Below are 22718 nucleotides of genomic sequence, written 5' to 3'. Positions count from 1 at the left end.
TAAATGAAATCAGTTAAAAGAACGGGCCAACAGAGCAACCTCTTCGACCTCAGCCGCAGCAACTTCTTCCTAGAAACATAGCCAAAGGCAAGGGAAGCAAGGGCAAAAATGAACTACTGGGACTTCATCAAGATCAAAAGCTTCTGCACAGCAAAGGAAACAGTTGACAAAACCAAAAGACAGCTGACAGAATAGGAGAAGATATTTGCAAATGACATATCAGATAAAGGGCTAGTACACAAAATCTATAAAGAACTTATCAAACTTAACACCCAAAGAACAAATAATCCAATCAAGAAATGGGCAGAGGACATGAACAGACATTTCTGCAAAGAAGACATCCAGATGGTCAACAGACACATGAAAAAGTGCTCCACATCACTCGGCATCAGGGAAATACAAATCAAAACCACAATGAGATATCACCTCACACCAGCCAGAATGGCTAAAATTAACAAGTCAGGGAATGACAGATGCTGGCGAGGATGCGGAGAAAGGGGAACCCTCCTACACTGTTGGTGGGAATGCAAGTTGGTGCAGCCACTCTGGAAAACAGCATGGAGGTTCCTCAAAATGTTGAAAATAGAACTGCCCTATGACCCAGCAATCGCACTACTGGGTATTTACCCTAAAGATACAAACGTAGTGATTCGAAGGAGCACGTGCACCCGAATGTTTATAGCAGCGATGTCCACAATAGCCAAACTATGGGAAGAACCTAGGTGTCCATCCGCAGATGAATGGATAAAGAAGAAGTGGTATATAGAGACAATGGAATACTATGCAGCCATCAAAAGAAATGAAATCTTGACATTTGCAAAGACGTGGATGGAACAAGAGGGTATTATGATGAGTGAAATAAGTCAGTCAGAGAAGGACCATTATCATATGATCTCCCTGATATGAGGAAGTTGAGAGGCAACGTGGGGGGCTGTGGGGGGTAGGGAAGGAAAAAATGAAACAAGATGGAATTGGGAGGGAGACAAACCATAAGAGACTCTTAATCTCAGGAAACAAACTGAGGGTCGCTGGGGGGGTTTGGGGGGAGGGATGGGGTGGCTGGGAGATGGACATCGGGGAGGGAATGTGCTGTTAAATAGGGAAGACTGATGATGCACAGACAGGTACCCCCGGGACAAATAATATATTATATGTTAATTAAAAAGTTATTAAAAAAAGAATATCCACAATTACATGTAAAAGCTAATACATTAACCCTTCCTTTTCCAACCAAAAAAAAAAAGGATGCGCCCAAAACTGGTAAATTCTTCGGGATACCAGAGGCTCAAGTCCAGGGACAAGCGTGGTGCTCCCGTGTGCACTCTGCTCAGTGAAGAGCCAGCCCATTCTGTGGATGGGGGAGTTGAGGCCAATCTGGATAAGAGATTTGCTCAAGCCAGGATTATGCAGACAAGAGACCCCGTTTACTGAGAGTGGGATGCACCGGCTGTCAGGCCAGGCCCTCATGGACTGTTTCCGCCCCAATCCCGGCCTTCAGAGAACAGCCTCCCGCTTTGGCAGATGAGCGAATGGAAGCTTGAAGAAGGGCAGGGACCAGTGCCCAGATGCTAAGGGCCAGAGCCAGCCCCAGCGCCCAGACCCTCCTGCTCCCAGGTCCGCAGGTGGTTCAAAGATGGCAGGATGGAAACCACGTCCCGCAAATGATAAATGTCTGATGCCCTAACGTCCAAAACCATGGTGATCTCGGAGACCAGTGTCCACCAGGGCAGCCCAGGAAGCAAGACCCCTGCGAAGTGACACGGCTCCTGTTTGGTGCCTAGGGTCCCTCATCAGGTCTTGCTCTCAGCCGGGACAGCGCACTGTGGTCATGCACTTTTGTGAGGAGCCCGGCGCCCTGTGGAAGCCGGTCCCAGGAGTCGGCCTCACCCTCCGCAGCACCTGTCCTTAGCTTTAGAGGCCTCTGATGGCCTCCTCCGCTGGCTCCAGACTCCTTACACCCCGGAAGAAAATCTGGCTGGCTTCTTTGATTCAAAGAAAGGTTGTTAAACCTTGGATTTGTGCTAAAGTCCCAGAGGTTGTGTCCTTAAAATGACAGCTGCTGAAATGGCGGGACAGCTGAGCCTCTGCTAACCCTTCACATGCTGTCTGAGTCTGCCTGACGACCCCGCCACTGAGATCAGCGACAGTGAGGACCAAGGGAAGGAGCGGCGTGGGTGATGTCCCGTGGCTTCTCTGTGACTTGATCCCACAAAACCCAGTGGCATCCCTGCCTCCCGACCCTCCCCTACAAGCAGCGACCATCCTGCCTCCTGTCCCTCCCCTACAACCATAGCCACCACCGTGTCCCCTCACCCCCTGCCTCCAAACCGTCTTTAATCAAACTGGGGCTTGACACCACCTCCTCTCCCTTGTGGCCACCTCCCCCCCATTCCAGGCCACACCACTGACTACCCCACTGCCACCTGTGGCCTGGACCCAAGTGACAGCCTCCTCACTGGGGACCTGGTCTCTGTAAGGTGTCAAGGAGGCCATACCACACCTCTGCACCAGAGGTTTCTAGGTGCGCTTAAAACCCCACCCTCTTCCCTAGGCTCCGGGGCCCTGCGCCGTCTGAGTGCTGCCTCCCTCTGAGCCTCGCCCCCTCCTGTCCTCCTTCATTGAGCAGCCAGAGCCACCTGGCCCTTCACACACCCCAAGCGCCACCCTGGCTGTCCCCTCCACTGAGAATGCTCTTCGCCTGGGGTCGTCCCCCCCTCCCCCACTAATTCCCTTCCACCAGCTCCCAGCTGAAACATCACTTCCTGTCCCCAGAGCACGCGATCTAAGTGACCGCCCAGTGATGCCCCATCAGACCCCAAGATATTAGTGACCTCTGTAGCACATATTTCCCTCTACTGGTTTCAGTTTATTTTCTGTCCCAGGATCCTCTGGGATCCTCTGCTGGAGCCAATACACAATAAAATGTCAACTTGGTCACTGCAGGGGTCCTACTGTCAAGTTCATGGCTGCATTCCCAGAACCTAGCCCAGGGACTGGCAAGAGCAGACAGTCAAAATTATTCGCAAACCCCACGCGAGTAGCTGCTGAGGACCTGCGATAGGTCAGACACGCACTAGGGAACTTCGCTACATCCCGCGAAGGATCCAGGCATTAGTCAATTAATTAATTAATTGCTAAAGATCAAATTTGATACTTAAAGGGCAGGATGATTGCTATAAAGGAAAAAGACAGTTCTTAAAGGGCAGGATGATTGTTATAAAGGAAAAAGTTCAAAGAGTTTGTAAAGATGGAGGGTAGCCTGCTTTTAAAAAGGTGGGCAGTTTCTCTGACCCTCCTCTCTCAAGAGGCGGCGACTGAGTCCCACTCCCGCAGTGCGAGCAGCCCTGGGCCCGTGATTCCAAGATCCAATACAGCAGCCGTGATGCATCCCCTCCTCAGCTGGCTTCCACCTGCTCCTGAGGCTCGGCCCGCGGCCGCCATGCTTCGAGGAAGCCCGAGCCGCAAGGAGACAGCACGTGGGTCTGGGGGACCCGGCCAGCTGGGGACTCAGCCGACAGCCAGCCCCAACCATCCAAACGTGAGCAGGGAAGCCATCAAGGTGCAGCCAGCCCCAGCCAACTCACGGTAACTGCAGGACAGACCTCCAGCGCGAGCCTCCTGCTGGGGCCCTGTGAACCCCACACCCACGAGAGGAAGGGAGAACGGGTGGGCGGTTGATTTCACCATGAATTTTGGGATGATCCCCAAACTCTCAGCTGTAGATAGAACTGGGAATGGTGTGACCTCTGCGGCAATCAGGGAGGGTTTTCCGGGAGGATATTCAAGCTGATGTCTGCATGACTTAAGGTCAACTCCTTTGAGGGGGAGCCTGGCACAGGGAAGGACTCACACATCAAAGGCTCTGAGAGGGGAAGAGCCAGGCGCGTTCAAGGAAAGGAGGGACATCCCTGATGCTGGCTGTCTGCAGTGGAGGGGCAGAGGTAGGCAAAGGAGGCAGCAGGAAGCAGGAATGACCGCCCCTTCTTACCAGCTGGGCAGCCTGAGACCAGTAACTCACCCTCTCTGAGCACTAGGCTCCGCACAGAAATTGGGGATAATACCACTTACTACAGAGGAGTGGCTGAGGTTTAAATGAGCTGAGGTAAGCCTCCACCTCAGTACCGGGAGCTAAATACCATTTTCCTTCTAGTGTTCTGGGTGAGTGAAAAAAAAAAAAAATAAGCATTCTAGAACTTCCACAGTCCCATGTGTTTGTGTTTCTCTTTGTTAAAACTTGGCCCTTGGCACACGGGATGTGGAGCCAGGTGACCCCATGCTAGCTCCACCACCGCTGGGCGACCTCTGGGGAGTCACTTAACCTTTCTTCTGGTTTTTCTAAGAATAAAACAAATGCAAAAATAAAACCTCTATCAGTGACTTGACTCTGTGAAGACAGGCACTATGGAAATGCAGGCTCACGTCTCTGTTCTGCCACAGCTATTTTGGGCCCAATCAGCCTCAGAAGCAGGTCTCACGGAGGGGCGTACGTGCTTTTCCTTGAGGGCTGGTACGCATCTCCTTCCCTGGCCTCAGCCGTGTCTGAGTCACACGTGGGGACGAGTGGGCACTGCTGACATTTACTGAGCGAGCCCAGGTCCTGAGCTCTGGCGGCTGCCGTGGGCTTGAGTGTGCCTTTGTTTCTGCCAGGATTCATGCCCGCCCATGCCTCCCAGAAATACGCGGGCCCGGGGAGCCCCGACTGACCGTGAGCCCAGCAAGGGCTCCCCAGAAAGGGACCCTGGGTGGGACTCTCCAAAAACCTTTCCCTTTCTGTTGAAAATCTGGGAGAGCCGACACATCCTTAAAGAGCCAACTTCATCCTCAAGTTTCAAACCTGATGCTGCTTTGCCAGCCCCGTGTATGAGTAACCCCTAACCTGGACGCCAGTTCCTATTAACATCTATTAGCTGCCATTCATTGTACGACTTGGGCTCTGGGTTCTGCACTGTGTTAACTTTACGGCACCAAATCCCTCCAACCATTCCCATGAGGCCGCTGTTGTCACTGGCCCCATTTTACGGATGCAGCAACTGAGGTCCCATGCAGTTAAGGATAGCTTGCCCAAAGCCCTTAGCTAATGAGCAAGATTTGGCACCAGGTCTGGAGGGCAGGAGAGCTGGGCTGCCACAGGGCTTCTCAAGCATGGAGTTTCTGCCTCGTTCAGTCTATATCATCTCCAGTCTTCCCAGTAACCCCTTCTCCCGGGGGGTACCCCAAGCCCCACTTTACAGATGAGGGAACTGAGGCCCTAAAAGGGAATGGGACGTGCCCAGCATCACAGAACTAGGGAGTGGAAGGGCTGGGTCTGCCTTTAACATCTCTGTCAAGCTCTAGAATGCCGGTTCTCAAAGTGTGTACTTTGGGCTAGCGTCGGCGGCGGCAGCAGCAGCTGAGAATATATGAGAAATGCAAATCCTCAGGCCCTGCCCCAGACCTACTGAACCAGGAATTCTGGGGATGGGGTCCAGTAACCTGGGTGGAAACAAGCCTTCCAGGGGCTTCTGACTACACTGGACCCCTGGTCCAGTGTCTCCCAACAACCCGCAGCTTGTCCAAGTTTACAAGGTGAAGTTGTCCCTTTTTGCCACAGGTGGCAAAAACCTGGGCTTGAGAAACAAAGGGCAGATAGGGGAGATGCTCTTCCATGCGCCTTCCCCGTGGCAGGTGGGACTCAGGCAGGGCTGCCTCCACAGACTTCCCAGGGCTTCCGGGAAGGGTGGCTTCAGGCTGGGCCCCCCCATAGGAACACACAGCTGAGCTGTCCCCATGAGCAATGAGTTCCAGATGGAGACCGGGGGTGGGCCAGTGTCCCTGAAAGTTTCATGATAAAACAAAACAAAATGAACACACCCAAACCAAACAGATCAACGCCTAAAAAACCACCTTGGTCTGTTAGCAGAGCGGCCGGCTAAAGGGAGACCGGCTGGCTCAGTCGGCCCAGGGCTGAAGGGTTCCATGGGTCCCTGTGCTCCAGCCCAGCCAACAGCTACTGGAGAATTCTTTCACGCCATCCCAGGTCCTCCCTTCCAGCCCCTACTGGGGAGGTCAAGTCCCTGGGTGGCCCTGGGGCTGCCGGCCTGCCCACTGCCCACTGCCCACTGCGGGAACTCGGCCAACGCTGGCCAGCGGAGGAGAGGCCCTTGTGAGTGGAAGGGATGCAAGGCACATCCATGGGACAAATGGGCAAAAGGCAGACACACGCCCAGAAAGAGCATCTCCGGAAACACGACACTCCTTCTGCAAACAACTTCGTGAGGGCAGGAGCCGCCCCTCTCTCGCTCACCACTAACTTCCTCACCCTTGGCCCCTTGCCCGGCATCTGCTGAGCTCCACACACCCCTCGTGAACGAAGCTCCATGCCCGTGGGAGAGGTTGGTTCCTTGGGGACTAGAGAACAGGCTGAGGTCGTGGATGTGGTTCTGTCTGACATATATTGGGCACAACTTGGATGCAGGGTTTCGACTGAGCTCACCAAGGACGGAAAGAATGGACAAAACCTTTTCTCTGCCACTGGTCTCATATCATAGCTCTAGGCAGGCCATGGCCAAGGGGGTCTCCTCTGTCCCATCCCTACCCAGTGTCCATGTCCCCTACTTGGCTTTTCCCTTGGAAAGCCACCACTCCTTTAACCTCCATGCCAATGACAATGACAAGGGTGGTCACATGGCCTAGGCCTGACCAGTCAGCTCATTCCAGCCCGTGGGACTCACCACCACTGACCCAAGGACAGACACGTGACCCAAGCTGGCCCACGGACAGTCAGCCCCAGGACTTGAGTTGAAAGATTCAGAAAGAGAAGTTCCCTTTGTAGGAAGATTACTGACAGTAAGGTGGATGGAATCTGGGAGCCTAGATTCCTCAGGGCCTGGGCAGGCCTGAGAGAAGGGACAACCCAGGGGAAACCAGAAGACAGAGAGACAGAGGCAGAAATCCAACACGATCATCGTACGGGGACTGCCGTTGGAATATCCCGACACGCGAGCCAAGAAACTAACATCTCTCACCCTAGTTTTAGTATGGCTTGAGCTGCTTCGAGATGCGTCTCTGCTCTGTGTAACCGAAGGAGCCCCCCCTACCACCACCATAGGACCAAGCGACACCTGTTCTCCTCAGGCCCCAAACCCAACATGAGGCACTCCCTGCCTGCCTCCCCTTCTCTACGGCTCCCAGCTTGGCTCTAGGCCCTCATGGCTGGTCTAGGGCTTGAAGCCTCTTCCAAGGTCCGCACTGGACTCCAGTGTAGCAGCTCACCCCCAAGACAGCCCTCCACATTGTCAGGAGAATGGATCTTTCTGAAGAAGACAACAGAGAATCAGGCCAGTTCCCCGAGACACACCTTTGTGAGCTTGTGGCTCTCTACGGCGATTCCTGAAGCGTGGGGGGTCGTCCACGCAGGTAAGTAAGCTGACCGCAGATGGCACGCGGACCCAGCACGCTAATACACGGAGACGGAACGAGAAGCTTCCACCCCCTCTGGTCCTCTTACAAGCCTCCTGATTTCTTTATGGAGAAAAATCTCTCTGGGGTCCTACCAGGCCCTGATATATCTCTACCACTTGCTTCTCTCCCTTTCTAACAAAAAGAGGGAAAACCTTGAGCTGGCCCCTTCTGCAACAAGCCAGGGCTTTGGAATGTGTTTTGTGCCCGTTGCGTCTGTTTCTAGGGTCACCTTCTGTGTATGCAAATGACACCAGTTTTTCATTGACAGTTGTTACATAAAGTTTTCTTTGGAAATTAATTTGTATAAACACAAAAGTGAGTCTATTTAAAGAAAAACGAAGGCAAACAACAGGATGTAATAGGAGATGGTGAATCACGTTTGGCAAACAGTGATTCACAGGATGCCATGTGATCTCCTCCGCGGGGCACATGGGCCCTCACGGGCTGCCCCTTGTCCGCTCCTTCAAACCCACCGAAGGGCTCGGGACTCCCACGATGAGGCTCACAAAGTCGTTACTCTGTTGCTTCTGCCTGATGTCCTTGTAAGGACCTATTTAGCCAGAGCGACTCCATCTTTGTTAAAAGCCATTTTGTTGTTTGTGCAGTAAAACTTAAACTGACTCTGCCTCCCTCCCCCCAGAGAAACTTACTTAGAAGCAAGTCTGGGAAACCAGTAAAATATGGTCAGCTAGTTCCTAATAATAGAGCCCAGAATACAAGGACGAGTCAGGCCAGGTGGAGACATCCAATCAGTAAAAGTACACATATTGTCTCCCTAACCACCAAAGAATGTAAACTCTGCCTTTTCGGCGCCAAACTTGAGCGCCAGTTCTGCCCAGAGTAATAGGTTAGGTCAAACAGCTACTAAAGGGTAAATGACAATTCAATTGGCCACCTGCTGTGACCTAACATGACTATGCAATGTTACAGTCTCACTGGCCACCTACGTCTGGCCAAGCTTTTGCTCTATAAAAGTTAGTCTGTGAGACTGGAAGGGGTCGCTCTCTTCGGAGGTGGCCCTGACCGGTGTCAATCAATTCTTAAGGATGTAAGATGGGGGGTGGTCGCTCTCTTCGGAGACGGCCCTGGCTGGTCAGTCTGACTTCTAATGCTTGGCATAGAATAGAGCTTTGCAGAACGTTCACCTTGTCTCAGTCTCGTTCCCCTGGCTGATCAGTCTAACTTCTAATATTTGTCATAAAATAAAGCTTTAAATAACTTTCACTTTGTCTCGGTCTCGTTTCGTTTAATAACGGACCTAACAGTCCTTCCCTCACACCCTCCTTTTTGACCTAGAACAATCCTGTTTTTTCCTGGAGACGCAGGTGAACGTTGCTGTCTACTGTGGCCCAACTATTCGCAGATCTCGTGGCCGCCTGTGTTCTCTCGGACCACGTTTTGGGGACTGCTGACACCAAGGCCTTCCCTGCGAGGCTGAGAGACCCCAGGAGACCAGAATGGTCTTTTTATCTCTGTGTCTGGCGCAGAAGCTTGGTTAGCACGCGGTGAAGGGAAGGGACTCCCACGGGGGGGGGGGGGGTGTGGCTCCATCAGATGCAAGCATATCGGGGGACCACTCTGACCCAGAGCCCAGACAGCAACAAGGGAAGGATTGCTCATGGAAGGCAAGGGGGAAGGAGTGATCTCCAGACGCAGGTGCCCGAGGCTGGGCCGCATGGCACAGCCCAGGGATTCCCTCTGGAAAGAGGAGGACGTGAGCATCCCAGGCTACCGGGTCCTGCAGAGGCCTGGAACACAGGGCCTGGCAGGCCAAGCTTTTTGACTTGAACTTGCATTTGGATCACCTTTGAACTTGTAATGCCAATTCCTAAGCCTTACCCCAAAGACTGACTTGGTAGGTTTGAAGTCGGTCCTGAGCGACACTTTAAAAGGAATGCCTCGGGGCGTCTGGGTGGCTTAGTTAGTTGAGCAGCCGACTCTTGGTTTCAGCTCAGGTCATGATCTCAGGGTCCTGAGATCGGCCCCGTGTGGGGCTCGGCACCCAGGGGGGAGTCTGCTGGAAGATTCTCTTTCTCCCTCTGCTCCTTCCCCCACATTCTCTCTTGCACAGTCGCATGCTCTCTCTCTCTCTCTCTCTAAAATAAATAAATGAAAAAAGGAACGGCTCAAGGGATGTAGAGAGCCACACTCTGGGAAGCACTGGGCCACAGGTGTCAGGTACGAACACAGACAGGTAAGGGCCTAGCAGACAAAATGCAGAAATACGTCTGAACAGCAAAGCTCCCCCCCAGCACTGCATCACCGTCTGGACACCAAGAGCCTTAAGACCCAGTCCACCCAAGAAGGAGCGTTTTCAAGGTTATTTAAAATATGCCCCCAAATAATTCAACGGAGATGTGTTTCATGAGAGAGAGCCACATGCACGGTCACAGGCAGCGTTATAGGCCAGCCCCGGAGCCATCCATCCCTTGTTAGAGACCTTCTCAACTAGCGATTGTGAGCAGGAAACTTAACCCCTCCAAGTCAGGAGGAGGCCACTTCTGGCTAAAGAAACCCTCCTTTGTTTGGATGACCAGGCAATCACATTGTTGGTAGATGAAATCAAGGCCAGCCAGTGAAAGGGAGGTTTCTAGCAGAACTTGTGGCAAAAGGGCTGTAAGGCCCAACACTTGGGTTCGCTACCAATCGCCTCCTGATGGGCGAATTAAAATAGAGAAGCGAAAGCATGTGCACCCGTGGGGTCTTTAAGACCAGCCCGGAGGCCGCCCCCCTTCCAAGCTCTGGCCTTCAGAACAATCCAGGCCGAGCCACTCATCAAATGGAGATTGACTTTTATCTGATTAACCGAGGGAGAGACATCTTCTTCCATCCCGAGGAACGTTCTGTGGGAAAGGCGTTCTGCAGACTGCAGGGAGAAGTCGGGCCTTGGCTTCCCTCCTGCTCGGCCAGTGGAAAATTACAAAGGAAGGAAGGCTGTCCTTCGCTCTGCTCACCGGTTCTTCCTGGGCCCGGAAAACACAAAGAGAACCCCGGACACAGGCGAGCCTTCACTTACCTGGGGCGGAGAGGAGTCGGGGAGGCGGTGGGGGCGGGGGTGGTGGCGGCAGCAAGGGAGGGGGCCGGCACTGGCAGATGTGTTGGCAGGTGTCGGTCACCTTGGAGCAGGACTTCTGGGGCTCCCCGTGAGTCACCTGCAGAAACAGGCAGGTGCCCGAGAGAAGACCATGAGGCCACTGGGAGCCAAAACGGGCCTACCCCACCCACTGTGAGCCAGGCTGGATCTCGGGATCCCGCCCCCAGACCACCACGGGCAGAAGGCAGGAGTTGGGGTGGCTCTAAGGGAACGGTGTTGTGGGCAGCCGGCCTGGTGGGTTTAGAGACCAAGCTTTTATTCCCAGCTCTGCCAGGGACTGACTGTGAGATCGCAGCACGTGACCTGGCTATTGACGGGGAGACGAGGATTTGACGGTTAACTCTTGGAATTTCCCTGCCACACAAATGAGGGAACTGAGGCCCAGGCTGCCCGAGGTTCCCACAGCCCGGGTGGTGACAGGACACTGATTTGACCTCATCAGTAACCTGAGCCAGCCATTCCTGCAGTCTTCCTCCGTACAGCACAAGGCCAATCCCTCCCCTTTTCTCTGCCCACAGGTCCTGTCAGCCTTCCTATGTCCTTGGAAGGCCAAGGTGCCCCCCACCTGGACGGAGGAACCTTACCCATCCCGGCCATGTGAGCAAAGGCAGCCTGAGGGGTCTTGTGGGAAACACAGTCCCTGGGCGCCTGCCCACAGTTCAGGAGCTCCTGGGGCCACGTCGTTCTGCTCCAGAGGCCCCTGACGACGTTTCCAGCCCCACCTCACTCCAGACTCTCAGCTTCTGCTCTGCTCTCAACGCCCTTCCTCTAGTCCCTGGCCACGCACCACCCTCCCCTTTATATACGCTGCTCCAATGTTCTAGAATGTTCTCAAACTTGGTCCATGACTCAACCTGGCTATCAGCTTCTCAGGCAAACCCCTCAGACCAGGTCAGAGCTCCTTTTATAGGCTCTCCGGGCACCAGGCTGCTCTCTGTGGGGCAAAAATCTCCGTTTGGGTGATTACCTGATTCCTACCTATCTTCACCATTGGACTAGAGGCTCTACAGGGGTAGGGACCCAGCCTTTTATTTTCTCTCACTAAGGCAATGCCTGGCATCCAATAAGTATTTGGTGAATAAATGAACGAATATTAAAAACTTGACCAGAATCCATGCCTCTTGACTCCTGGCCTGGTGTTTTCCAACACTGGTCTTCAGTTCTGCACCTGTCAGCCAGGATGGGGCCAGGCTCGATCCCAGCCCTGGGTGCACATGAGGACCTCCCAGGGAGCTTTAAAAAATACTCACGCCCGACCCTTTCCTAAGACCGATTAAATCAAAATTTCTGCAGGTAGAACTGGGCATGGCTGTTCTGTGTAATTTGCCCAGGCTAGACTTCGACTGGTAGCCCGTGTGAACACTGCTGGTTTACACAAACCAGCGTCCTGCCCTAACCCTCGAGCCTAGGGTTCTGTGCCTGGCCCAGGGAACGAGGGGATTTAAAGGCATGAAGGGAAGGAGTTGGTGGGCATCCTCTCGTCAGTGAAGCCCACAGTAACTTCTCTGGATGTGCTCTCGGGGGAGTAGAAACCCAGAACCCCAGCTTCTCTGCAGGTAGCACCCTGCCACTGGGAAGAACATTCTATAGATGGCCTTTGGAGGCCAATTCTACCACGTGTGTCCCGAGCCAGCAGGGAGAGCCCTGGGGCTCCAATGCTCCCTTCACACTTGGTGGCTGAGAACAAGCTGGGTGATGACCACTGGGTGATGGCAGTGGCTGATTTACAGCCTTAACTTAATATCTACGAGGCCAGGAAGCAGCTGCTCACCACCTTTTAGTGTTCTTAAAGGGCCACTGACTGCGTTTCAAACTCCAAAGGCAATCTCATCTCCCAGGAAGAGCAGATCCTTGGATGAGGAACCTTTCCCAGTTAGTTGGTGGGGACCCCTAACTCCTGGCGTAGCCATGGTACCCCCACCGGCTTCTCCAGCAGCGCCCGTCGGCTCTGCCGTGGTCCTCAAGCTGCCCTCCTCCCGGTTCTGACCAGCGCTGGCCTCCCAGGGGGCTTCTCTGCTGGACTCCACAGTGTGCAAACATCATGCAAGGCCACTGCCAATGCAAGGACTCTCCCACTCTCCGAGGGGCGATTTACACGAGAGTTCGAGAGGAGCACATCTGCTTAACCTGGCCCAACACCATGACCCATTTTTGTGAGCTGCTGTAAGGGCACGGATGTATATGAGAGTTTAATGTGATAAAGTTATTGGCAGGGAAGCTGGGGCCAAGTTTCAAGGCTTAAGGGGGAGGAAACAAGGAGTGCGCCTGGCATTTAAAAATAAAATCTATGGTTCCTGGGTCTCTCTGCTAATGGCTCCCTGGAATGGGAGTGTGCACCACTGCTTAACCCATCACCCTCACAAAACATCCAGTTTGGGGTGTCTGGCCTTCTCCCTGATAGGGGGCCCCACCGGGGGTCCCTCACTGGAGTTTGGTCTAGCACAAGCCTGTGGCCACTGAGCCACTCTAAACGGACACCTGGTTACTCTGACCTTGATCCACTGGCCAACTTCCGGGACCCCACGTTCCCCGCTCCCACCCCCACCCATCATGTTGGCTCCACCTGCCCAAGGCTGCTGCTTCTCCCTGGGGGCACTCTGGGGCACCCTGCCCACTGCTTTATTATGTCTGCTCCCCGCACGGAGCCCTGAGCATCTTGGGGTGGGGGGGGGCAGGCGGGTGGGTCTGTGCTTCCGGAGTCCTAACGCAGTGTGCCTCTGAGCCCGACCGTGTGTGAGCCACGGCTCTCGTTTCACCACGAGGATAAGTGGGAGAGGCCAGCGCTATCATCGATGCTTGTGGGGAGTGGGGGGAGGACAGACCCCGCGAGGCTAAGTAACGAACTAAGATTTCACAGCCCTGCATTCAGTTGGCACACAATGAAAAGATGTGTTGGGGGATGGTCCTCCCACCAGTGGACAAACACAGGATCTATTCTGCTCCCACTCTGGGTCCACCTGGGGGTTCTGCGCTTGGTGGTGGTATTGTATTTAGACCAGTTGATAGGAGACCTCAGCATTGAGAGCCCATCTCAATGCCTGGCTTGCTTGGTTTGTATCTTGGGGAGTCCCACAGGGAGAAGGAACTTTCTCTGAAGCCACCTGTTCTTGGTTGGACTTGGATAAGCAGGAGCAAAGGCTCAGAGAGGCCAATGACTTGCCTAAAGCCCACAGAACAGAAGTTGGCATCATGACTGCCTGTGACCACTTTTTGTCCAGTTTTGCTATCCCCTGGCTTCCCACCCCTGCTCTGCAGCATTGCCCTAGGGCCAGAATCTTGTTGCTGTTGCCGATGTGGAGAGTGGGCTAAGGCACAGGTAAGTCCTGCAGTCACGTGGGTTTAGGACCCGCCACTGTAGTCCAGGAGCCATGGTGCTCCGTGTTCCCACGTACCCCTGACCAGTCCATGCAGCCTTCTGGTTCAGTGGATGTCATGTCCCAAATAGCCCCTATGCCCATCAGTTTCTCCCCATTCCCATTGCTACCACCCTGAGCCAGGACACCATCATATCTCCACTGGGCAGCACCTGCCTCTTACCTAGGAGAATGAGATTTTAAAAAGAGGACATCTTGTTAAATTTTAAAGAAACAACAATTTTTAGTATAAGTATATCCCAAATATTGGACGGGATATACTTACACTAAAGCATGAGGTGTTATTTATTTGAAATTCAAATTTAACTGGATGTCCTATATTTCTACCTGCCTAAATCTGGCAACTCTCCCCTCCCCAGTGTCTTTGCCCCTTTGTATCACCCCCCGCCTCCCCAGATCCATCTTTTTGCTGGGCCTGGACCAAGATTTCTAAAATGCCAGTCTGAGACAGTGTCATTTCTTGCTTAAAACCTCCACGGCTCCTGTACCCCTCAGGACTGTGTCCAAACTGTAAGGCATTATGTTAGTGGCTTTCAACAGTGGCCTTACCTGGGACTTCCCTCCCCTAAGTTCCTCCAATGCCCCATTCTCCCCTCTGGCCTCAGGGCTACTCCGTCTGCCTGGACACTTTGTCCGTGCCCGCATCCTGCTCCTATCTTGTCCTTGTTCACGCTTCAGCCGCAGCACTGCCTCTGCGAGCCTCCTCGGGCTCTTCCGCCAGGTCTCGTCCCTAAGCCGTCTGCTCCTGCTGAGTTCTCTTGCCTCTGATTACTTAATTTTCTCTCCAGCGCCAGACTGTCAGTGCTGAGAGGCCAGGGACTGCTCCCTCCTTGCACTTCACAAAGGCCCTAGCAAACAGTGGGTGCCCAATAAATGCTGATGAGATAAGCCAAGGTGTAGTGACCGATCACAGGAGGAGCTCAGCACTGCTGGTGGCTCCCCTTCAGCGCACAGAGACCGCTGGCCCGGATCAGAGCCTGTCTCCCTAGAGGACGCCCACAAAGATGATGGCTTCTGGCATCTTTTATGGAGACAGGCCAGCATCACACTAACTTGATGAGACACACTCCTGTCACACCTAATAAATTTGCCAGCCTGTCATCCTCTTGGCTTGCAAAAAAAGGAATCATCTGGAAGTGAACTTAGAAGAACCCTGAATCACAAAAGCCTAGGATCTCAACTGTAGACATATTAAAGAACGGGGGAAGGCTAGGGAATGCCCCTACCAACCTTGTGGCAATTTAAATGTCATCCAACTCTAATGGTCATGTTTCTTACTCTCTGGGCAGCAGACAGAGGCTTCAGGCTGATTTTAAGGTGGGAACTTGGTGCTCGGGGGGGACCACAGGTCTCCTCCCTCACCAATTAGCCTATTAATTATAGCTCTTTAATATGTGGGTCAACTGTTTACAACTTTGGGGGATTCTTCTAGCAAAATGCTTATGAAAGCACAGACAGCTCTGAGCTCTTTCTCTATATTCAAGAAACTCCTATGATGTGGCAGATTTCAGTCTCTCCACTTAGAGGGAACTACATGGTCCTCGTGCACTTGTATCTTTCTCTTCTCCCCTCTGTTCTCCTGGACTCAGCTCTTTCCCTTAAAAACCAGAGCCATCCATTCCAAAGCCCCTCTTCCCTTGGCTTCTCAGTCCCTTTTCATTTGTAGATTAATTTTTCCAGAGCCTCCTGCCAACAGTTTGCCCATTTTACTTGTCTAGAGGACTCCTTTTCTAATTGATTTTCATGAAAATTGATTTATATTGAGTAACAGCATCTGAAACACCCACGCGCGCGCGCGCACACACACACACACACACAGGCATGCGTGCGCGCTTGGGTGAGCGCTGCCTGGCTGAAGGACATTGCTAAAAAACTGAGCTGCGGTCACAAAATTATTTCTTTTGGTGGTGATGGTGGGGAGGTGGCGGGTCTGCTGTTGGAATCCTGCTAGTTCATGCCACAGAATGCCAGCCTTGGAGGCTGACAAGATCGCGTTGCTCTCCAGGAGTGTCAGGGAAAACCGTAAACAGACGAATAGAAAAATGCGGTGAACTTCACATCCGAGGTTCAGCTAAAAGTTGCACAAGGGAAGCTGGTACTGAGCCGCCCAAGTGTTTAGAAGTGACAAAATCCTGAATCCTGAGGAGGCACAGCTGAGTTTAATAACTGCCGTTTCACACATTAAACAAAGCTGTCAATTCCGGAAGGAAAACAATCATGAGGGAGACAGAGGCAAGCCAGAGAAGCCAGAGAAGGAGATGAGCCTGGGCTGGGGCTGGGGCTGGGGGGTGGGGAGGGGAGACCCCAGCCCATACACCTGCTCAACCAGCACGCTCCTTCCATAGCCTGAGAGTCCCTGGTTCTCCCTGATGGTCACCCAAGCCACCATCCAAGCACGACGGACAGCTGGGTCCCAGCGGGGCCCCATCGCGTAGGGCAGCTTAAGGCCCGCGACAGACCAGCTAGGGGTCTCACCCCAACCCCTCTTCTTTGGTTGATCATCCCCTACTTGGGGCAACCATCCAAAAGATCCCAAACCCCCCAAAGACCACCACGTAAAAAGCCGCAAAACCTCCAGAGTTGGGGATTTCAATGCTCAAAACAGCAAAAATGTCCTCTAGCATCTGTGGAACCGCTGAAAATTAAAAAACATCCACCAGACTCTGTCGTGATCAAGAGAGTGGCTGGTCATCCAGAGGGAAGAGCAGCATGACTGCTACTGTAAGTCACAGCCACCACGGGGCGGTCCAGGAGCCGCGCTAAGTGATCTTTACTGGCGCGGTATCATCACGTAAGTTAAAATAGCACAGTAAGGAACAAGAAAGCAAGGCTCAGAGAGGCACTGCCTGAGCTCCTGAGCCAGTGAGGAGCAGAGCTGGGGCCCAAAATGCAGAGCTGACACGCGTTCACTTCACCACTGCACTGTACCACTGACCGTGGACATTGTGGAAGATACCAGGGGCCATGCCATCTGACCTTCTCCCTGAGCCTAACAGGAGTCACTGTGGCTGGTGGCCACCTGGCCTGTGCCCTGGGGTCTCGGGGGCCCATGGTGAGGGCTCCAGGCCCAGGCAATCCTCACAGATGGCTAGTTCCTTCCCACAACTCCATGGGGGGCCACCATGCACAACCTGTCCACACCCCCAACTCCGTGGCCTACAGGAAACACAGCCCCAGCTGCGGTAAGCCCAGTTTAAGAAGGCTAAGTAGAAGTTTACTAGTGATTCTGGTGGGAAATAAAGAATGTATGATTCTTAGGATCATTTTCTTTTTAAGTTTGTAGAAGCCCTAAGATTTCTTTCCCCACATTTTTGCAACAGAATGTTATCACAGGAAGGCACTCCCAGGCTCTTTCTGCTCCAAGGCCCTGTCCTGCAGGCCAGGACTGAGGCCTACTGGGGAGTTTCCCCCCCAACTCATCTTTCCCCAGGGCCAGAGTATGGACGATAGAGAGAGTGGGAGACATTTCTTTTCCCAAACTCTCCGGGGGAGCAACTAGAGGGAGTGCTGCAGGAAGCCAGGGTCGTGGGAGTGAAGTACCACACCCCCTCCCCAAGTCCTGCTGGGGAGGAGGTCCTCCAGCCCGGCATCCCACACCGTCCGGACACCGACGCTCACCTGCACGAAGCCCCAGAGCGGGTGGAGCGCGCAGTGCAGCAGCAGTGAGGACCAGCAGCAGCCCCGGCGCAGCACCAAGTCCCGGAGGAGCATCTCGGCCCGCGGCACCAGGGCTCTCGGGGGCGAACTGTCGGGGAAGCAAATGCCGGGGTCAGCCGGGCGCTGCGCGGGCACCAACGCCTGCGCGCACCCGCACACGTAGCGGCCAGGGTTGGGCGGGCACGCCCCGCACCCTGGGGCACCCTCATAAAGCAAATCCGCCCCTTCCCTTCAGCTTGCACATTCGCTGACCCTTCGTGCACACTCACAGAAGCCGGCATCCCGGAACCCCAACCCCTGGCGCACACTTCCCGAACCTTATGTGTATCCCTTGGCCCCGGGCACACCCCCAGAATCTTGCGTGCACACTTTGGCTCCGTGCACACCTCCAGATAGAGCCAAGCACACTTAACGGAGCCCAGTGCATCTTCCCAGAAACCTCCCCAGCCGTGCACAACTCACTCCCACTGTGAGCACACTTCAGACCCGGCGGGCACCTCTCACCCTGCCTACACACCCACGGAAACGGCCGTGCACACCCCCACCGACCCCTGCCGGCTCAGTCGCTGAGCCCGCATGCACAGCACCAGGAAATCACAAGCTGCGTGCACCCTCCCTGCCCCGCCGGCCCTCACTGCGCACACTGCAACATGGGCACCCCCGTGCGCACCCCATTTGCCCTCACACGGTCTCCCGAGCCCGGGCCTCCCGCTTCGGGGCGTGAGCCTCCCACACCCCACCCCCGGTCTCCCTCTCTGCCCGCACCCCTCCAGTGCCTCACGCCACCTTGCCTGGCGGCGGCCCCGGCCGATCCTCGGCGCGGGGAAGGGAGGTCCGCGCTCCCCCCGCGGCAGACTGTTCCCGAGCCGCCGGACGGCCCCCATTTAAAGCCAGCCGCCTCCCCGGTCCCCCGCCCTCTAGGCGGGGCCTCGGTCCTCACCCTGGCGGCTGCGCGGGCGCCCGGGGGCTTCACATGCCGGGGAGGAGCGCCGGGCACCGGAGCAAAAGTTTGCGCGCGGCTGGGGCCGAGCCGGCTGCCGAGCGGGGGCCGGGCGCTGGGCGCCCGCACGGGGCGCAGGGCGCGGCGGGTCCGGGCTGCTCCCGGCTGCGCGGGGGCCGGGAGGGGCGGCACCCCGCGCCGGGGCCCTAGGCGGAGGGGGAGGGCGGGGAAAGTCGCCTCCGAGCAGCCTGGAGCCGCCGGCGCAAGCCTCCGCGGATCCCCGCCCTTCCTGGTGGCGCCGCGCGGCTGCCCGGGGCGCGGGGGTGCCCGAGCTCTCCCCGCCGGTCACGCCGGCCCGCGAGAGGCGCTGCGCGGGAGCGCCCGCTCGGGCAGCAGGGCCGCGGGCGGAGGCGAAATAAATAATGCACGAAAAAGGAAAACAGACGTGAGCCTCGCCAGAGCCTCGCCCGCCTCCCGCCCCGGGCTGCGCTCCCGCCCGCGCTCCCCGCCGCCGCCGCCAGCGCCGCTGCAGTGATTCCTCGTCTCCATCTAGCGAGGCTATTGTGTATTGGGCGCTTAATAATTTATTTATTCACTCGCGAGGAAGAAGACTGCCAGCTCCGGGGGGTCTTGCTACACGCTTGCCCTCCCCACTTCCAAGTTTCTCCGCGGCGACGGGAAGGGGGCAAGGACCGACTCATGGAGACCCCCTTCTGCGCTCGGTCCCTGCGGACTGCCTCCCCTCCCCCGCCCCATTCGGAACGGCAGACTCTCGTGGGTCTCGGGGCTCCAAGGTGCAAGCCGCCTCTCCCGGGGCCAAGGGCCATGTTGTCCCTTCCGTGGTCTCAGCCCGGGGACCTCCCCAGCCACGCGCTGCTTCTTGGAGGGAGCTGCCTAGGGCCCCGGGGAGGACCTCAACACCGCAACCATGTCCAACTCCTCTGCTGGAGGCGAGATTATCAACAAGTCGGTCGCGAAGGAGCCTGCCACGCTTCTCCCAAACCCGCGGCCCCTGGCCTCCTAGACCAACCCCCGCAGGGACGCGCAACCGCTGGGCGCCTGGGGTGTCAGCGCTTGGGAAGCACTTTGACAGATGGAGTGGCCTTCCAGAAGGTCCCGGAGGCATGGACAGTCCTATTTTTAGGTTGAGCGAGGGAGGGAACCAGGGACTGGGGACTAAGAGCAGAGTCAGACACCATAGTTTATGCCCTGAAGAAACATTTATTTAGTTCTGTTCTCGGTGTCTGTGGGCACCCTGAGTGACATAAACACGCTAATATCAATAGCTCTGCAGCCAGGTTTCTGACCAGTTTCCCAGGGACCTCTCCGTGCAGAGTGCTGACCCAGACGGCTCTCTGTGTAAATTCCGTGAGCCACTTCTGAGCCCGGGAGAGGCAGGGGGACAACTGTGAAAGGGGGAGTCCGTGCCTTTGAACAAAACCTGGGGGAACAGTCAGGGAGACAGATCACCACATCAGCCACTCTGCCCTCCAGGGCTGTGGTGTGAGAAAGGGGCCTGCACTGAAGCAGGGGACAGGCAAGAAGACAAGGGAGGGGGCAGTCAAGGCTTCCAGGGTACAACGACCTGTGGGGAGTGAGGGAGTATTTCAAGTGTTGAGGGCCCCTTGGGCAAAGATGTGGAGATACTTATTCATTCATTCATTCATTCATTCATTCCATATGTGGTGTCTGTGAGCACCTACGAAGGGCCCGACAGAGCGACAGAGCGTCTGAGGCAGGTATACAGTAGGGAGCCATCACGGAGGGACCATCCTGGAGGGAGGAGGCATGGGAAGAAAATGCTGGAGAGGGGGCTTCCCGGGTGACTTTCTCTCAGGAGAAAGAGTCTGAAGCAAGAAAATGAGTCACAAAACAGAGCCACTATTTGTCAGCTGAGGTCAAAAGAACACTGATTATCTTAATGCCTTTCTAACTTAAGCCCATCAGGGGATTTTGTTCAATTCGGGATCTCAATCTTTAGATGTGACAACAACCGGACATGTTTATATAAGGAACTCTTTACCACTTAAAAAATGTCCTTGGGGCACGTGGGTGGCGCCGTCAGTGAAGCAACCAACTCTGGATTTGGGTTCAGGTTATGGTCTCGGGGTTGTGAGAGCGAGGCCAGAGGGTGGGGGGTCTACCTGAGGTTCCTGTCTTCTGCCCCTCGCCCCCTCAAAAAAATAGGATTAAGTCTTTTTATTTTTTTTTAAGATTTTTTATTATTATTATTTTTTTTGACGGATAGGAATCACAAGTAGGCAGAGAGGCAGAGAGAGAGAGAGGAAGGGAAGCAGGCTCCCTGCCAAGCAGAGAGCCCGATGTGGGGCTCGATCCCAGGACCCTGGCTGGGATCATGACCAGAGCCGAAGGCAGAGGCTTAACCCACTGAGCCACCCAGGCGCCCCAAGAATAAGTCTTTTTTTAAAAATGTTCTTTATATCATATTTTAATGCCCTTCTCACAACTCTGTGAGGTAGAAGTAATTGCTCCATTGGACAGTTTCGGAGACGTGAGGAGCTCGCCGGGGGGGACACTGCTGCTCCCCTGGGATTCAGGAGTTCTGAGCCCTCACACACTTCTATGAGAGGACTCGGGCAGGTTTTACGTGTTGAAAAGCCCTGTATCGTACATTCTGGTCTTCAGTGCTCCTGGACTGGACCCAATCTGTGTACCTCTGGGTGTCACTGGGCCCCATTGCCTCCTGGTCCTTCTAGCACAGTAGAATATCACAGCCTTATGGGGAAGGCCAGGCTCTGTCATGGGCCCCCTCAAGCCCTGGCAGGAGCATGGTTGGGGGGGGGGTCTGGCTCCTCTCACCCTTTCTAGACTCCGAGGCAACCCCACAGCACAGTACCTGGCATGTGCCTACAGGGGCCCAGGTAACTCTCTTCAGAAATGCAGGGGAGTTGAACCTTAGGGCAAATTTTGGCCAATGAAAGACAAGATCGCAGTGGCCTCCTTTAACCTGTCAGGGGCTGGCTGGGAGGCATGACTGGCAGTGTTTTCTTCTGAAGAACCGGTCTGCTCACAAGCACACACCCTTGTGTTTCCTTCCCTCCTTGCTTGCTTCCCTCCCCTTGCCTCCTTATTTTTGTAACCTGAGGGCTGTATCCCTCAAGAAAGTATCAGCCTGCAAACATCGCTTAATGCTTTGTGGTACAGTTGGGACCACAGGTGGCCCCAGAAAGCAGATCTTCAGGATGGGGTGTGGGAACTAGGTTTCCCAACTGTCTGGAGGGAATAGGGACCCCATCACTGATGGCGAACAGGGTCCTGCATGGCATATAGTGACGTCACAATTTCTAAAGCTTCACCTGTGGCTACTGGGAATGAGATGCAGGTAGGAAGCGAGGCTCTGGCAGGTAACATGGCTGCCGTACTTGATCATCAACGTCAGGAAAACGATCTTCATTAAAATCGTGAGGTTGGATGGCTTCTGACGATACTGGAGCTTTTTTGGAGAGGATGATGATAGGCTCACAGAAGCCATTTGCCAACCGAAGGCATGATGGTGAATGCTTTAGTCACTCTTATCTCTTGACAGCCACAAAATGGACCTTGCTGAAAATCAGCCTCCAGAAGCTGGTTGTCTGGTGGCCGAGGGAGACCAAGCTTGTAGCCACACAGGTGTCCTGGGTCCACGTGAGGGCTCTGATAGGGAAGGAGTCAGACCCTGTGATCTGGAGTCAAGACATTAGGGTGTTAAGCCCTAAAAATCTTGACCCTACACACACAAATCTCCCTATTTGTGCTGGCTGGTAGAAGCACCTCACTCCCCCTCTGTCAGAATGAAACAGCTCCTCCTGGCCTGGAAAGCAAGCGATGACATAATTGTAGCAGTTGCCTTGCAACATGGTGCTCGTCCTCATGACAAGAGCATATAGGACATAAGGGAGATGCCAGAACTTCTTTGGCACGCTACTGAAAAAGGAACAGAAGGCCCAGAGAGATCTGGGAATATTAGAATCATCAGACCTGAGGATCTACCACTTGGCTATGTTTCCTGGGATGGCCCCGAGGGCATTCCCTTCATTGAGCTAGAAAGAAAAGACCCGGTGGGAGTGTGGGAAGCACCAGCATCTCTGAGAAGCTCAGTGAAGGCAATCTTCGAAAGGCCAGCTTCAATGATGGGACATGGCGGCGACATTGACTTGTGGCCATCAAAGGTCGGCTGGCCTCGTAGGTCACAAGAGGCAAAGAGAACCCAATT

The 22718-nt window shown here is 54.6% G+C and overlaps 1 protein-coding gene across 1 annotated transcript in view; it reads right to left on the bottom strand.

Annotated features, from left to right (window-relative positions):
- The window catches only part of PRIMA1 (proline rich membrane anchor 1), a 58283-nt gene extending 40029 nt beyond the window's left edge, over positions 1-18254 (bottom strand). The window contains exons 1-3 of the mRNA XM_044230013.1: positions 18208-18254; positions 17527-17653; positions 10457-10592 (exon numbers count right to left, since the gene is read on the bottom strand). Coding sequence (XP_044085948.1) covers positions 10457-10592; positions 17527-17619 — 229 coding nt within the window. The 5' untranslated portion in view covers positions 17620-17653; positions 18208-18254. The remainder of the gene's footprint in view (positions 1-10456; positions 10593-17526; positions 17654-18207) is intronic.
- Positions 18255-22718: the final 4464 nt, after the last annotated feature.

This window comes from Neovison vison, chromosome 13 (assembly GCF_020171115.1).
Source record: "Neovison vison isolate M4711 chromosome 13, ASM_NN_V1, whole genome shotgun sequence".
In the NCBI taxonomy this organism is placed as follows: Eukaryota; Metazoa; Chordata; class Mammalia; order Carnivora; family Mustelidae; genus Neogale; species Neogale vison.
This window is presented reverse-complemented; position numbering and strand designations above follow the sequence as displayed.